General features: G+C 41.7%; 1 protein-coding gene across 1 annotated transcript in view; it reads right to left on the bottom strand.

Annotated features, from left to right (window-relative positions):
* PATL1 (PAT1 homolog 1, processing body mRNA decay factor) overlaps nt 1-13875 on the bottom strand; it is a gene marked incomplete at both ends in the record, with an annotated part of 35002 nt that extends 21127 nt beyond the window's left edge. Inside the window, 8 exons of the mRNA XM_079707929.1 lie at nt 735-955; nt 1173-1262; nt 1698-1799; nt 2735-2929; nt 3526-3606; nt 3910-4127; nt 11806-11917; nt 13861-13875. Coding sequence (XP_079564055.1) covers nt 735-955; nt 1173-1262; nt 1698-1799; nt 2735-2929; nt 3526-3606; nt 3910-4127; nt 11806-11917; nt 13861-13875 — 1034 coding nt within the window. The remainder of the gene's footprint in view (nt 1-734; nt 956-1172; nt 1263-1697; nt 1800-2734; nt 2930-3525; nt 3607-3909; nt 4128-11805; nt 11918-13860) is intronic.
* Nucleotides 13876-17133: the final 3258 nt, after the last annotated feature.

The raw sequence follows: 17133 nt of genomic DNA, 5'->3' as shown, positions 1-17133 counted from the left end.
CCTGCCCTATGAATTTTGGACTTGCCAGCCCCACAATCATGCAAGCCAATTCCTTACAGTAAATCTCTTCTTTACTTATCTATATCCTACTGGTTCTGCTGCTCTGGAGAATCCTAACTGATACAATACGATATATAATAAAACACAATTTCACTGAAGCAGGAACTTAAACCCCTCTTGTTATAAAATCACAGTGGAAGCAAGCAACTAGCTAGCACTGAGATTAGCTGACAACTCAACATCTATATCTCTGTTCCCTTTTGGGGTTTTTTTTGGCTGAGCCGTGCAGCATGCAGGATCTTAGTTCCCCGACCAGGCACTGAACCCAGGTCATCGCAGTGAAAGCACCGAATCCTAACCATTGGACCGCCAGGGAACTTCCTCTCTGTTCCTTAGTATATGATAATTCTTGTTAAATGACAAACACTTAGTGCATATGTAAGTATGTGTGTGTTTGTAAAATAAGTGAGACATAAGAAACTTCAGGAGAAATAAAAAAGGTGATTAGTAATGTGCAAATGTACACAGGAAGCATGTGACTGGAGGGAAATGTGATTCATAAGAAAGCCTGGAGACTGTCAAACATTTCTGTGTTTGGCAACTTGAGGATCAAATAACATCTCAAAATGTATCACTTGCAAATATCAACAGACTTCTATGTTACATTACTAAACGTCAATGATCAAGAGACTTAGATGACAATGGATAAATGGAGGCATTTGTTTTTAGTGTACCGTAGGTTTTGCAGGTGAGGCCCTGGGCCAGGAGGGTGCTGCTGAGGAGGAGACGGTGTAGCGGGGGCTGGAGCACTAAAGAAGGCACGGAAGCCTGGTGCTGGGGGAAGCATCTGCCCAACTCGCCCTTGCAGCAACTTGGGATTCATGGCAGCAAGTGGACTACCAACAAATCCAGGGACCCGTGCAAACTGGCTGGGAGACATCCGTCCAGGCTGTAGCTACAAGAGGGACAAGATCTTAGATTCAGTTGATCAGCAAGTCCCCTTACTTTTATCCACAGAAAAGTGAATACTGCTTCCATCAGTAACTTTGAGAAAGTAAAGGAAAAAATAAGAGGCGGCAGTGACTGATTAACAACAAAAAAGGGGGATATCAGCTAGTGAACCTTAGGAAAGTGAGAAAGCTCTTTAAGGGCTGAGCTAACCCTAGGCTTACCTGTGCTCCTCCAAGAAGCTGTGCTCTCTGGAGGGGGCTGAGAACAGGAGGAACACTAGGAGGGAAAGGGTGACCCAGTAGGGAAGAGTTCTAAAAAAAAAAAAAAATTGTATTTATACCATGAAAACAGGTAAATAACAGGGGAACTCAACAGAAATACAGAATTAACTTAGATAGAAAAGCTCTCAAATTGTAGAGCTGAGCTGTCCACTGAAGGAATATGAAAGAGAGTAATGCTAGAAGTTACAAAGCACTATGATCACATAACATGAAAGAGAAAGAAGTAGAATAAGGGACTGTAATAGCAAGAAAGCAGATCACGTCAAGTTTAGATTTTTAAGATCAGAAAAGAGTCGAGGTAAGAAATAGCTGAATATGAGGAACTAACTATGTCTTCGGACCCGGGGACTATCAGATCCAGAAATTCAAGTATGGAGATTATAAGAAACATGTTAAGATTTAGGAGATGTCTACATACCAGGCAGGGATCAGAAAATATTTTCATTAGATTGTAAAGTGACATACCGGGACACTGCAGAGCTGGTTTGGAGACATCCTCTCACCGTAGGGAGCAGGATAGCGTGGTGGCATCGGGGGTCGAACATGGACAGGCTTCGGACACAGAATCTATCAGGACAAACATATATACAACTACACTCAGTGACGTCAGTTCTTCCTCTACCTACTCTTCCTCCCCTCGAGTACCGGCAGAGACACAGAACTCAATGCAAAGCCCTACTTCTAAGCAAATTGCTATGGCTTTGGTCCACACACAGAACCTTTGGTCACTCCCTCTCACAAATATCAAGCAATGTGCCACTTTTAACTGAGGAAGATTTAGCTAATTCTCCAGTTATCCCCACCCTTCCATGCTATCTGAGGGAGGTACCAGCAGATATTCTGACTTGCAAATTCTCTCCAAGAGGATATATTTTGGTAGCAGTGAGGGAGATGGAATGATAAGAAAGCTGGAGGATTAACTAAGTCCTATTCTGAAGTCCCTATGATATGGCCGCCATGCTCAGCTCTTTCGTGTACATTGTGACTCCACCATTTCATAGGATATTGAGCCTAACTAGGCCATACCAATACCACCCTCCCCCCATACCTTCCAAATTGGCCTTCCTTTTCAGCTGCTGGTTTCAGGTGGAGGAAAGTCTATGGAACAGGACTGCACAGGCTCTAGGGAAAGCAGGGATATCTTAAAGGTAAAAAGGGATGTGGACAATGCTGTGTGTTCCCACTCCCCCCAGCTTTCAGTTACCTCTCTGCCAATGTTTTGGGCAGCCAGCAAAACATTTTAAAAAGGACATTTACACTAAATGTGGTTAACTACCCTTTTTCTCCCCCAATTAAAAGGCAGCAGCAACAGTAGTAGCACCAGCAATGGGCATTGGGGAATGTGTCTCTTATTTGTACTAACTTTTCCTCTATTGGCTACTTTTCTTTTTAATCTAACGCCTACCCCAAACTTCCACCCTCCTCCCAGCATCACCAACTTCCCAAATAATTTTGCCCAGATTCCCAATATCCTGGGCTGAGTGCCTGTTAATGAGAGGTACCTGTTGGTTGAAGCTGGGTACAGCCGTCTGCTTAGGTGGGGTGCCTATGGGGACAGCTCTAACAGGAGGACTCCCAATGATAGGAGAAGTTGACCGCCTTGGTAATGCACGCTCAGAAACGTCCCGATCATCTTCTGGGCCCTGTGGGGGCCTCTGAGGCAAGGCATATTCTAACACAGACACTGTAGGCATTTCCTAATTGAGGAAGTAGTGTTAAAAAAATTAGCTACCTTGAAATATTTTAATAACCTTTACAGATGCCAGATATCTTGAGAAATTACTTTAAAATTTTTTATTTAGTTTTATTTCACATCCAGTAAAAATGTTACCCTCTTTAGTGTATAGCACTAAATTTTGATAAATGCAGAGAGTCCTGGATCTAACACCAAAATCAAGACACATAAGTTTTATTACTCCCCAAACTTCCTTTGTATTGTTCCTTTGTAGTCAACCTCTCCTACCACCCCCAACCACTGGCAAACACTGATCTGTTCTCTGTCCCTATAGTTTTGCCTAAAGATGACTTTAAGTAATTCAAATCATAAGCTGTCAAATTTGAGTTCCAATGGCTCCCTTTCAACCATTTCAAAGAAAGCACAGTCAAGTGAGCATTACCAGAGAGTCTGGGGGAGGGTACAATCAACAGGTCCAGCTATGGGTGCTGGATGACATAATCAACGTAAGACTGGCAAAGGATATACATCCATACATTGTTCCAGTAAGGAAAGGATAACAACAGGAGCCAGCTTTTCGGTATTAGGATCTTTATATAACGAGAAAACGTTTAGTACCTGAGCAAGCAGTGGTCCTCGGATTCGCCTCAGAACTTCAGATCCATCCCAGATGCTGGAATTGAGACTTCCTGGTCGGGGCTAACAAAAAAGGAAAACAAACACACAAAGTCTAGAAGAGTGCGGGCTCGCTGGGCAACTTACCAGCTTTCGGTGAGCAAAGCTCCCAAAGAGCCTCAACTGCTTGAGAATAGAAACTACAGTGTTCTAGAATATACCTTATTTCCCAACTTCCCCTCTAGAATTGCTATCATCAGGAATTATACTACCAAATTTCTATAGCACATGTAATTCTCTCAGTATAGTAGATGGAATAAAATAGTCAAGCCCAATACTTTGCTTTAATTATCAATCTGCTATTGCTCTCAGATCACAGTAACTTACTTGCAACACTGGCCTGGTCTGTACTGCCCTCATGATAGCTGGATCTTCTAGTTCATTTTCAATCACCATCTTACTGAGCCTTTCTGCCAGATTCTCCTCATGATCACCTAACAAGTCCATCTCATCCCTTTCTCCGTTGCCTGTTTGTTCATTAACCGCCACAGGTAGCTTCTCTTCCAACTCAGCCAGGCGCTCATGTGCTTCCTGCCAATCATCATCTATAAGGAAATCATAAAAAAGAAACAGAGCTCATATTGGAATAAAAAAGTTTTATAAAATTCTTCTGTTATCCACCTAGAGACATGAAATAAGGTTTAAACTAAGGGGCACATTTAAAGTGGGCTTTGCACTATTGAGAACAACTAACATCCTATCAGGAATAAACTCAAACTTTTAGAGTAATAGCTTAATACATTAGCAACGATGTGCAAACTATATTCTGAAACCAATTTCTAAGTTGGTGATATAGTACAACCTGCTGGTTTGAGATTCTGTGACATTTCAGGCAAAAACTCGCGCTAGCGTACAACTTTCTTTTAGGTAACTGTCATCTTCTTTACAAGCTTTTAAATCCATTCGTGTCATTCAGTTAGTATTTTTTGAGCATCTATTATGTGACAGACATTGTTTTAGGTGCATGGGGTACATTGGTGTACAAAATAGACAAGGATCCCTGCCCTTCTGTGGCTTTTTAAGCAGGGAAGAGACAGATAATAGATAATGAACATAACAAATAAGTAAATTAGATACTGTATTAGAAGATGATATGCTACAGGAATACGGTGGAAGAGAAGCAAATTGAAAACTTTAAATAGGATGGTCAGAGGTATGTCTCATTGAGAAGGTAACATTTGAGCAAAATATCAAGAATAAGTTAGCCATGGGGATATCTAGGAGAAGAGTGTCTCAGGCAGAGGGACAGTCAGTAAAACGGCCTTAAGATGAGAGACTGACGATTTTGAGAAGCAGCAAGGACTGTGCTTGGATTGGAATGAACAGGGGTGAAGAGGAGAAGAAAAATGAGGTCAAAGTGGGAGAGCTCCTAGAGGGCCTTTAGAGCCACTCTGAAATGGGGGCTGCTGGAGGTTTGGATGTGGCTTGACTTTTTGAAAGAATCACTCTGGCTGCTGTGTTGAAAACAGATTTGCAGAGAAAGGGGCAACACTACTGGAAGCGTGGAGGCCTGGTAGGAGGCTACTACAAGTATGCCACAGGAAAGGTGTGGGTGACTTGGACCAGCGTCGGTCCTCTTCTGCTTTAACTGTCTATTTCTACATACTACTATATAATCTGTAGCACTGGCACTAGGTTATTTTGTTGTTGTTGTTGTTTTTTATGCTGACACAGCCTTGTTTTTGAGTCCAGCTATAGCACAGATGAAAATCTTCAGAACCTTCTATCGGCTTCTCTAGAACCAGACCTTACTTCCTTCACTTCTCTCATTCCAGTGCTCCTCGACCTCATCGCTCATCATGCCCTTCTGGCTCCATCATAAAAGCTCTACTACTTTGCTCCTTTCAGCATTCAAATTCAGATAGCTTTCCCTCCTCACTGAAGCTTTCCCTAAATAATCTTTTCATTTTAATTCTACCTTCACCTCATCTGAACATGCACTACTTCCTAACCCACCAAAACCCCATGTATTCTTTTGTAAATGTTATATATTTTTATTCTTATTTTAGTTTTGTTTTGTATGTCCTGCAAAATTCAAAACAGAGAGATAACAGGTAATTACTAACATAAAAACACAGAATTCTGAAAAAGTGTCCTTAATGACAATCCTCCCCATATAATTTTTCTATATACCTCATTTAAAGAAAGGAGAAGGAAGAAGTGGGAGCACCACGACAAGAAAAAAAGAAAAAAAAAAAGTGCCTGGTATATACTAAGGGTGTAATTAATGGTAGCCACTTAAAAAAAGATTTAGACTTTCTGAGGGGCTCATATGCAACTTGTTAAAATACATGTTTGTTAAAAAAATTTAAACATTACACAAATATGTAACTCAGAAAGTGAAAGTTCCCCATAATTCTTCAGGAATGTTAAATTTTTTAAAGTGGGAACACATAACTACTGATAATATCATCTCATTCTTTTTCATACCTATATAAGATTCTACTCTACTAATAAAGTAATTGAACTTATCCCTTACTGATGGAAATTTGGATTATTTGCAATTTTTAATTTATTTATTGAAGTATAGTTGACGTACAACATTACATTAGCTTCAGATGTATAACAAATTTAAGTAGCCTAAGTCCCTTTCAGGGTCAGATTATAAACATTTAAAATTGCTACTTTTATTACTTAACAATGTATCATATAACACTAGTGATCCAAAAAAAAAAAAAACAAGGTAAGGGATTTCCCTGGCAGTCCAGTGGTTAAGACTCCATGCTCCCAATGCAGGGGTCACAGGTTCAGTCCCTGGTCAGGAAACTAAGATCCCGCATGCCGCAGCCAAAAAACAAACAAACAAAAAAACGAGGTAAGTGGGACTCCCAAATTTATAACTTGTATGATCAGAACCACTGTCTAGTCTTTGAGCACTGTGATAGATGTGAATGCACTACTTGTGGTAAAGGGGAAAAGCTACTTTAGATGAAAATCACAGCACTAATTTAAATTATCAGCTATTTAAAAAATATGCTTAAAGAACAGTGTAATTAAAAATCAATTGTGATATTAATATTTGTATCATCTTTGCTAAGGAAGAGTAAGCTAAGCATGTTTTGAGGGACTAACTGCTTTTTGCAATTTTACTGACTCAACAATGCCAGAAAAAAAAAAAAAAGGGAGTCTATAATCCTGAATTAAGGGATTTTTTTAAACATTTATTTCCCAAATTTAAGAAACTGATTTGTTAAGATTGATTCTAATGCAAAAGAGTTCTAATTTGCATTGCTTTCATTCACTTCTCATAATCCTATTTACTAACTTTACTACATCCCACCAAAGATGATAATCAATTTGTCCTTAATAATTAATTTAAAAAATGCTGGTTAAGTAGCCATATTCTGTGAGAAAGGCTCTGTTGTGAATTGTTACTTTTTCAAACATGTAAGCAAAGAAACCTATGCCACAGAACACCATCATGTTCATTTTATATATTTCTTGCTCTTGCGAAAAATCATCTGAAACAGTAATGTCAGAGATCACACGTCCTTAGTATAAAAGGATACTTCACTCTGTATCTTTTTCAAATGACCTGAAAACATACTTAGATATGCCAATGCTTGACCTCAACCCACATTGGTCAAAATGATAAAGGGTACGGGAAAAAAATAACAGAAACGAAGGGAAAGAGACAACTGTTTTCCTTCAACTAATTAACCTATACCCTGATGTGGGTTACTGAATTCCTGGCTGCTTTTATAAATGTATGCTTGTTGTGGTAATTCCCCTCAAGTCTGTCTCAGGGATATTTGTTTCTGAATAAAAACAAAATGAACAGGAAGTAGAGGTGATTTAATTTTAGAGCAATCTCAGTCCCTAAAGATTTTAGCAGCTATCAATAAAAAGGAAGTAGAAAGAATGGGGAGCCCTTCCATGTGGAGGCAGGAGATTCCCAAAGATCCCCCAAAGACTGTTAAAACATAACTGGTAGCTTACATTGATTGTATTTATAGTTACTTAACATCTCTGGCATTTTCCTTCTTCATTTGTTAACATGAGGATAATAATAGTACCTACCTTGCAAGGTTGCTATGAGGATTAACAATATACATGAAACACTTAGAACAGTCCCTAGCATATAACAAGCACCTTGTAAGTGTAAGCATTTACTTTTAGAGAACGAGTTGAGATTACTGTGGCCCATTTACTGCTCAAAGATGATGCAAACATTTTTCCATGCAGAAGACAGTGACTAGTTTCTTAAGGAAAGGTGACATCAGAGCATCTGTAGCCAGTGACTTAAAATAACTACTGTACTAACAAGTACTACTCAAGATACTCACTCCTTGAGTTAAAAACCAACCAACCAAAATGTATGTCATAGGTCTGACATTTTACCTCCTGGTTTAAATTCTCTACACCAGCTGTATATCTACCTTTAGAAGTATATTAAACAAGTCACAGGTCGACTTAGAAAGCAATTTTCTTTTTATAAACCCGTATAGTATTTATATCAAGATGAGGAACTAAGGTTTTAACTTCACAATTCAAGTATATTATACTCTCAATGGAAAGGGCTCACACTGGGAAATCTTTTCTCCATTATAAACTTTGTTGACCAGGAAGTCCTTAATCATCCTTGTGCCTCAGGGTACAAAATGGGCTAACCATATGCTACTACACTGCCTTTACTTTTTATCACCTGTTCTTTTACTGTGTAACCCTAGTGGCTTTTTCATTTTCCATCACATAAAATGCAGTTCTGCACACTCTAAAATTCTTTTAAGGCAATACTTTCCTCATCTTGTGAGAAACATAGAAACTCAGAAAAAAAGACTGTCTAGCACTCTGGAAGTCAATGAGAAGGCAAAACTATTCCTCTTCTGTCCAGGTTAGAAACTGAGGACATTTACTATGCTGGCTAACCTCAACATACTTCATTTTAATAAATTTCATTTTAACACAGATGAATTTGCTAAAAAATGGTAACATTCAGTACAATATTTTAAGAGAAAAAGAGTTCCAGAAACAAGCACACACTGTTTGTAGCTTCTATTGTATTCTATAGGTTTTTACTAAAGTTTCAAATATAATTTGCAATTCACATCAGTTCCCTGCTTTCATCATTCTATTCTATGTCCCTTTCCCTGTGATCTCCATGGATAGAGAACAGCATCTGAGATCATGTCATCCTTTTGGACAATCTCATCCCCTAAACTATGGCTGTAATCCAAAAGGTCTTCGGTTCCCTTCTGTAATAAGCCTAGCTTCTACCTTAAATGCTCCTCTTGCTGCTTCCAACAGCAGCAGTTTTAGCTCTCCAAGGAATTCTGTAAACCCTGATTGAAAATAGTATACTCTTTCATTTTTGCCAGTTCATTCAACTCAGTCTAAGCTTAAATAAACTTAAGCTGTTTAGGTCAGTGCAAAACCAGTAACCAGTACAACTATTTTATTTTATTTTTGGCTGCGTTGGGTCTTTGTTGCTGCACACAGGCTTCCTCTAGTTGTGGCGAGCAGGGGTTACTCTTTGTTGCGGTGCGCGGGCTTCTCACTGTGGTGGCTTCTCTTGTTGCGGAGCACGGGCTCTAGGCGGGCGAGCTTGAGTAGCTGTGGTGCGCGGGCTCTAGAGCGCAGGCTCAGTAGTTGTGGCGCACGGGCTTAGGTGCTCACTGGCATATGGGATCTCCCGCGACCAGGGATTAGGGATTGATCCCATGTCCCCTGCATTGGCAGGTGGATTCTTAACCCCTGTGCCACCAGGGAAGTCCTAATACAACATTTTTAAGACCTCTTACTTGTTTTTGATATTGAACATTTTGGGGTTACCCACTACTGATAAATTTCCTCTTATTACTTAACTTGAATATCTGAAATCCCACATATTCACACATCCCAACACAAATGTGGTCACTGCTGCTTTTCAACACCAACAGTCAAAGCAAAGAGAGTTGCATAGACTCTTACCTATTCATCTTTTTTTTTTTCCAAATGTGTTTGTCAAATCTTATTGAAATGGAATGGACAAAATTAAAACTATGAGATAATATTTTAAAACAATTACAGAAATGATTTTAAAACAATACTAAAACAAAAACCCACAATACTGACAGAATTGTGGTTAAAATGTTACCTCTATACAATGTTTTGGGGTTTTTTTAACATCTTTATTGGAGTATAATTGCTTTACAATGATATGTTAGTTTCTGCTGTATAACAAAGTGAATCAGCTATACATAAACATATATTCCCGTATCTCCTCCCTCTTGCATGTCTCTCCAACCCTCCCTATCCCAGCCCTCTAGGTGGATACAAAGCACCAAGCTGATCTCCCTGTGCTATGTGGCTGCTTCCCACTAGCCATCGGTTTTACATTTGGTAGTGTATATATGTCCATGCCACTCTCTCACTTCATCCCAACTTCCCTTCCCCGTGTCAAGTCCATTCTCTACGTCTGTGTTTTTATTCTTGTCCTGCCCCTAGGTTCTTTAGAACCATTATTATTTTTTTTAGATTCCATATATATGTGTTAGCATATGATATTTGTTTTTCTCCTTCTGACTTACTTCACTCTGTATGAGTCTCTAGGTCCATCCACCTCACTACAAATAACTCAATTTCATTTCTTTTTATGGCTGAGTAATATTCCATTGTATATCTGCACCACATCTTCTTTATCCATTCATCTGTCAATGGACACTTAGGTTGCTTCCATGTCCTGGCTACTGTAAATAGTGCTGCAATGAACACTGTGGTACATAACTCTTTTTGAATTATGGTTTTCTCAGAGTATATGCCCAGTAGTGGGATTGCTGGGTCATATGGTAGTTCTATTTTTAGTTTTTAAAGGAACCTCCATACTGTTCTCCATAGTGGCTGTACCAATTCACATTCCCACCAACAGTGTAAGAGGGTTCCCTTTTCTCCACACCCTCTCCAGCATTTATTGGTAGATTTTTTGATGATGGCCATTCTGACCAGTGTGAGGTGATACCTCACTGTAGTTTTGATTTGCATTTCTCTAATGATTAGTGCTGTTGAACATCCTTTCATGTGTTTCTTGGCAATCTGTATGTCTTCTTTGGAGAAATGTCTGTTTAGGTCTTCTGCCCATTTTTGGGATTGGGTTGTTTGTTTTTTGCTATTGAGCTGCGTGAGCTGCTTGTATATTTTGGAGATTAATCCTTTGTCAGTTGCTTCATTTGCAAATATTTTCTCCCATTCTGAGGGTTGTCTTTTTGTCTTGTTTATGGTTTCCTTTGCTGTGCAAAACTTTTAAGTTTCATTAAGTCCCATTTGTTTATTTTTGTTTTTATTTCCATTTCTCTAGGAGACGGGTCAAAAAGGATCTTGCTGTGATGTATGTCATAGAGTGTTCTGCCTATGTTTCCTCTAAGAGTTTTATAGTTTCTGGCCTTACCTATTCTTTTTTTTTTTTGGCTTCACGGGTTATGCGGGATCTTAGTTCCCCGACCAGGGATGAACCCGGGCCCTTGGCAGTGAGACTGAAGAGTCCTAACCACTGGACTGCCAGGGACTTCCCTTACCTATTCATCTTTCCAAAGTACAGTTTAATTTTAACTTATTAGTATACTTGTTCCAGGATCTCTAGCTCTCAAACTTTATTATGTAAGTTTGCTCCCTAAACCTTTCATCTCAGTAATTATAACTGTGGCCTCTAGTTTAGTTTGGCTCTTTAATTTTTTAACCACTTCCAACACCACGAATATTTATCTATACCCAAGGATGAGAAAATTTCATCTGTGCACAACACTTTTCTAACTTATGAAGACTTTCTATCACCAAAATTCTTGGAATAAAAAACTTTATTTATTGAATATACTATAGGGTAATAGCAGGGTCATGCAATATATTATTAATCAACTGAATTTTAAAACATATACATCTGAATCTGAGTTTTCTCCTAGTCCACTAGTTTTCCTTAAGTTCCATGTTCCACAAATAAAAATTTCCTTCTTCTAGGATTATCTTAAACCTTTGTAAAATGTCCACTTCTCTCATCATTTGAATTCCTTATAGTGTCAACTTAGAGCCATAGATCATAAAGCTGGAAGGGACAGGGCTTAGAAAACACTTGGTTTTATAAGTGAGGCAAAAAGAAGCCCAGAGGAGGAGGGTAGATGCTTGGAGTGAAGAACAGAACAGTTTGCCAACTTTGTGAATGAGGTTACGCCTACGTAGACAAAAGTACTTATAAAAGAGAGCATTTGAAAACAGCAAGAGACCAAGATGACATTATAAAAGAAAGACATCACTTACCAACTGCACCTGACCCAAATGTATCATCATTGAATTGATCAATCTCTTCATCTTCCTCTCCCAGGCCCTGAAATGCATCTTCATCTTCATCCAGAGGACAATCCTCCAAAGACTAAAAAAAGAGATCAGCTATTCATGAAGTTCACAACCTCATTCTAAAAAAATGTTTTTATCTTCCCGATCAACACAATAGCTTCATTATGACTTTTTGTGCAGATGGCATTTTTTCTATCCCCCAATTTCCCTGACACTGGAAGACTTCAGTACCTTTTCTTTCAACTTCTCGTTCCTATTCCTTATTTAACCTCTTCCCCCAAACTTCCATTTCTCTATTTATCAAGAATCTAATAACAGCATTTCCTCATGCAACCAAGAAATGAGGCCTGCCAACTTCCTTTCCATCACTGGTTACAATAATGACAACTGAAAATTAAAACTTTATTATTTTGTTTGAGTTCTACCTATATTTTTCAACGAAATTCTCATCTTCCCCATATTCTTGTCACCTTTTCAACTATTTTATTATTCCCTTTTAAAGCTTTCTCTTCATTTTCCTTTTCCCCTTCTGTTTTCCTACAGGCCCAAACTCTGGTGATAAAGGAGAAAGCTAAGTGTTCAATCACAATTAAGTGAACTCTTGAAAAGCTGTGATGTGACAGGTTTAAGTTGTGTCTCTACTCTTACAAGTGATACCAACTTGGGCAAGTCACATCCTTTCTGATTAATTCATTCAATACCTCCTGAGCACCTATTTTGTCTCAGGCTGTGTTAGCCTCTAAGCCACAATCTCTTAAGTGGTAATGCAGGGACAATACCACCTACCTCAGAAAGTTGTTGTGAGGATCAAATGAGGCAAAGATTTAGGCAAACATTGGGTATTGTTAAACAATGCTAGATATCATCAGTTTAACAACTTAGGTGTGTTCTATCTTAAACATACCCCCCACCCCCATTTCAGTTTTCAACTGATTTATTTTCCAAGTTTTCTTTTCTTTTGGGAACTTTGCCTACTGCATCTCATCATCTCTCTCCATGTTTACATAAAGGCAGTTTGATCTTGAACCATTCCTATCAAATACCAAGTCTATGTGTCCCCAGTTTTCAAAGACTCAGGATCGGAATTCCACACTCTCTGTGGAGTCACATTTCTGATACACCCTGACTGGCTACCTCTTAGCCAGGCTGTTCCCAAATGAAAGGTTAGGTCAAAGGGCCATCCTACCCATCTTAAGTCTCACAAACTTACACAAAGCAAGCATGCAACTGCCTCCCCATCACAGGCAACTTCCAGAAGCACTCCCAAATCACAAAGATCTACTTAACCAAATCACTGCTTTTTACATGGGAAAGACTCTTAGGGGTCATCTAAACCAACCCTTTGGTTCTACGAATCCAGAAACCCTGTCCAATGATTAGGAGTCGCTAAAGGTCATACAGCGAACCAGTGACACTGTCAGAACTCTCGACTGTTGCTACATACCCGGACCGTCACCAAACCCACGTCCCCCTCCACTCGCCCAGAAGGAACTTCTGCTGGACACGCCCCTTCCCAATTCGGAGTCCTCTTTAGTAAACGGTCTTTGGCCCCAGTCAAAGGGCGAGTCCATGCCCCCGGGACCCTGACGGTCGCCGGTTTGTAAGGGGGTGTGTATAAGTAATTGGAGGGGAGATGGTTCCGGGTCCAGGGCGGGAAACGCGTCTCTGGGCTTTCTCGGGTGACGCTTGCTCAAGAGCCACCAAGTGTGGGTGCAACGCTCTCTACTCCTCACTCCTCCGGAGGTGGGGGATGGTCTGGTTAAGGGGCCCTCCCCACCCCAAAACAGAGGTCAGTTCTCCTCGGTGGCAACTGATAGGACAGTCCCGCCCCCCCGAAGCCAGCTCACAGCCCTCGGATTAAACCCGCGACGCCAGACCCGACGCACTCCGCTCGGTCCCGCGGGTCCCGCCACCCGCCCCCTCCCCCCAGGAGCGTTGGACAGACGCGCGGGGGGTGAGGGAGAAAGAGGGGGGAGTGCGGGAGGGAGGGAGGGGTTACTTCCGGTCGCAACAACTCACCTCGTAGCGGAACATTCTTTGGGGGGGGAGGGAGCGGGGAGGGGAATAGGGGAGGGAGGGAAGAAGCGCTGACTCTCCGGGATCCTCCACGCGCGGGTCCTCCACCGGCTCGCGACCCCTGGCCGCCGCCGTACGCCGGAGCGTGCGTGGGAACGTGCGCAGGCGCGCCTCGGGGAGGGCGGCCGCCCCGTTCGGCGCCCGGCGGCGGCGGCTGCGCGGGGACAGATTTGGCGTCCCGCTTCCTAGTCTCAGCGGCGGGAAGGAGGTCCCATAGCGAGACACTGCGCACGCGCCGCCCGTCGGGGGCTTCCTCGCGATCTGGACTTGTAGCTCCGCCCCTGGCTTCTGTGTGCCCGCCCGGCGCTCAGGTTTGAGTCACGAGTTTTCCGTCACCGACGGGGCGGAGAAAAGCCTTGTGATTGTCACAGGATAGGGCTTTGAAGAGTCCCAGGGTTAGCCTGGACTGGGAGAAATGGAGATTCCTAGACTGTTTTGCCAGCGTCCAACACGGTCTTCGCGGGTTTTGCTTGGCACCCCTCACGACATACGATATGCGCCGAGTGGAGGGAAAAAAATAAAAGTTCAGGTCATTGAAATGGAATGGACAGAATTCGTCGCCACTTTCAGCGGCACGTCACCCGCTGAGTCGACAGCGGGTCAGGGCTGTGATTTATGTGTCTCAAAGTGATGAGGGCGATTAAAAAAAAAAAAAGCGGAATGCATGTTCCGGGAGGTTCCACCAAGGAGGTATTTTTAGGTCCCAGGCGCTCCAGGCAGGTGAAGTGGGAGAGCCAAGAACGGCAGCACAGCCGTGGGCAGCAAGGTCATCGAGGCTGAGTGCGCCGCTGGGTGACACCACCTGCTTAGAGGATCAAGCCCAGAAAAACGTTTGTCCTGGGTGTAAGCCCCGGCAGCCTGCTTCCAGAAGTCTGTTTCGGGGGTATACCTCCGCTAGCACCTTGCATGCCCTTTCGGCCCTGGAGAACTCTTTCTTTCCCCTTAAGGACTAAACTTGGACCACAAAGAATTAATTCGAAGAATTAAGGAGTCGATTTCGCAACTCCTTTCTCCTGGTGTCTTAAAATGCAGCCTCGCCTAGGAGTGGCATAAATTCCTTACATGTTAGTATGACCAGATTGATTAATCAGAGTCTGAGTAGTGGAAACTTTGGATTTGGAACTAGAAGTTATGGGTGGGAATCAGTACTTTGTCACTAGCTGTCAGATGTGGAGCAGGTTATCTAAACACGTCTGAGGCTTAATTTCTTTGTAAAATGGGTTTAATGAAACCTGCCTCACAGAGTAGTGGTTCAGTGATGATTCTAATACTACTTCTGCTAATGACTGAAGTCTGCCTTATGCCAACCCTGTGAGGTAGGTTATTTTCCCTATAGATGTGGAACTTGAGGATTAGAGATGTTAATTTATCTATCCTAAACCACCCAGTGGAAAGTGGCAACCAGTTCTCTCTGGTTCCAAAATCCAATCTCTTAATCACTGTGACGGTTTTACAAAAGCGAATGTTTGCATGGGCCAGGCCTAAAGCTTAAAGTGGAGCAGGCCAAGGATAAGATGATCATTAGTTTTCAAGCATGCACGGAACATTACAAAACTTCATGTAGTACAGGTAACAGCAAAATGACCAAAGAACTGGTGCCATGTAGGCCAAGGGTTGGCAAGTTGTGATCCACAGCCAGATCTGGCCAGCTGCCTGTTTTTGTAAGTAAAGTTTTTTTTTTTTTTTTTTTTTTTTGGTACGCGGGCCTCTCACTGTTGTGGCCTCTACAGGCTCTGGATGCGCAGGCTCAGCGGCCAGGGCTTACGGGCCTAGCCACTCCGCGGCATGTGGGATCTTCCCCTACCGGGGCACGAACCTGTGTCCCCTGCATCGGCAGGCAGACTCTCAACCACTGCGCCACCAGGGAAGCCCTGTAAGTAAAGTTTTGTTGGAATACAACCACCCTCATTTTTTTGCATATTGTCTTTGGTTGCTTTAGGGCAACCAAGGCAGAGTTGTATACTTACAATGGAGGGCATTTGTCTAGCAAAGCCTGAAATATTTACTGTCTGGCCCTTTACACAAAGAGTTTGCTGATTCCTGATGTTGCAGATCCTGTTTTCTGATCATTATGTTAGAGATCAGAAATTAAAAAAAAAAAAACAAAAAAACCCTCCATGCCTCTAATTAATGGACTACTTGAGAAAACATAATGGGAAGTAGAAAATATTTAGAACTGAATGATAAACTTATTAACATATAAAGACTTTTAGGATACAGCTAAAGCAGTTTATATAAGAAAATAGGAAAGCTTGAATATAAATGAACTATAGGATAATTTTAAAGAAAAGATAAGGAAAGAAATAATACAGAGCAGAGAAGGAAACAGAAAACAAGGTGTCATATAGACAATCAATAAAATTACCTGTTTTTCCCATGCACCAACTGTCTTTGAGGGAGATTAATGAGAGTCCCTTTAGGTGAATAATGTATTTTTTTGAGCTGTGTAATAGGCCCATTATTAAGATGGAGAGGATACAAATTCTTTTCACAAGTAATTCTGTAGAAATAAAATATGAGGCCTCTGGGGCTTCCCTGGTGGCGCAGTGGTTGAGAGTCCGCCTGCCGATGCAGGGGACACGGGTTCGTGCCCCGGTCTGGGAAGATCCCACATGCCGCGGAGCGGCTAGGCCCGTGAGCCATGGCTGCTGGGCCTGCGCGTCCAGAGCCTGTGCTCCGCAACGGGAGAGGCCACAGCAGTGAGAAGCCCACGTAATGCAAAAAAAAAAAAAAAAAAAAAAAAAAAAAAAAAAAAAAAAAAAAAAAAAAAAAAAAAATATGAGGCCTCTGGAGAGTGTCCCTTGAGTGGGTGGAAGAAAAGTCTTTCCTGCAAGCCTGGGTATACAGAAAAGGCTTTTCACAGCTGAGAGAGAACATCAGTTAGTGAAAGCCACTGTGCTTTGGTATTGTCTGTCCTTTCTCCAGAGGCTGTAAATAATCCACTGTGGTATTTACAGATTCTATACATGCTTCTTTTTTTTTTTTTTTTTTTTTTTTGTGGTACGGGGGCCTCTCACTGTTGTGGCCTCTCCCGTTGCGGAGCACAGGCTCCAGACGCGCAGGCTCAGCAGCCATGGCTCACGGACCCAGCCGCTCCACGGCATGTGGGATCTTCCCGGACTGGGGCACGAACCCGTGTGCCCTGCATCGGCAGGCGGACTCTCAACCACTGTGCCACCAGGGAAGCCCCATGCTTCTTTTTTTTTAGATCATGGT

This window comes from Hyperoodon ampullatus (genome assembly GCF_949752795.1).
Source record: "Hyperoodon ampullatus genome assembly, chromosome: 7".
NCBI classification, from domain to species: domain Eukaryota; kingdom Metazoa; phylum Chordata; class Mammalia; order Artiodactyla; family Ziphiidae; genus Hyperoodon; species Hyperoodon ampullatus.
Note: the sequence above shows the minus strand (reverse complement) of the source record. Positions and strands in the feature narration are given on the sequence as shown.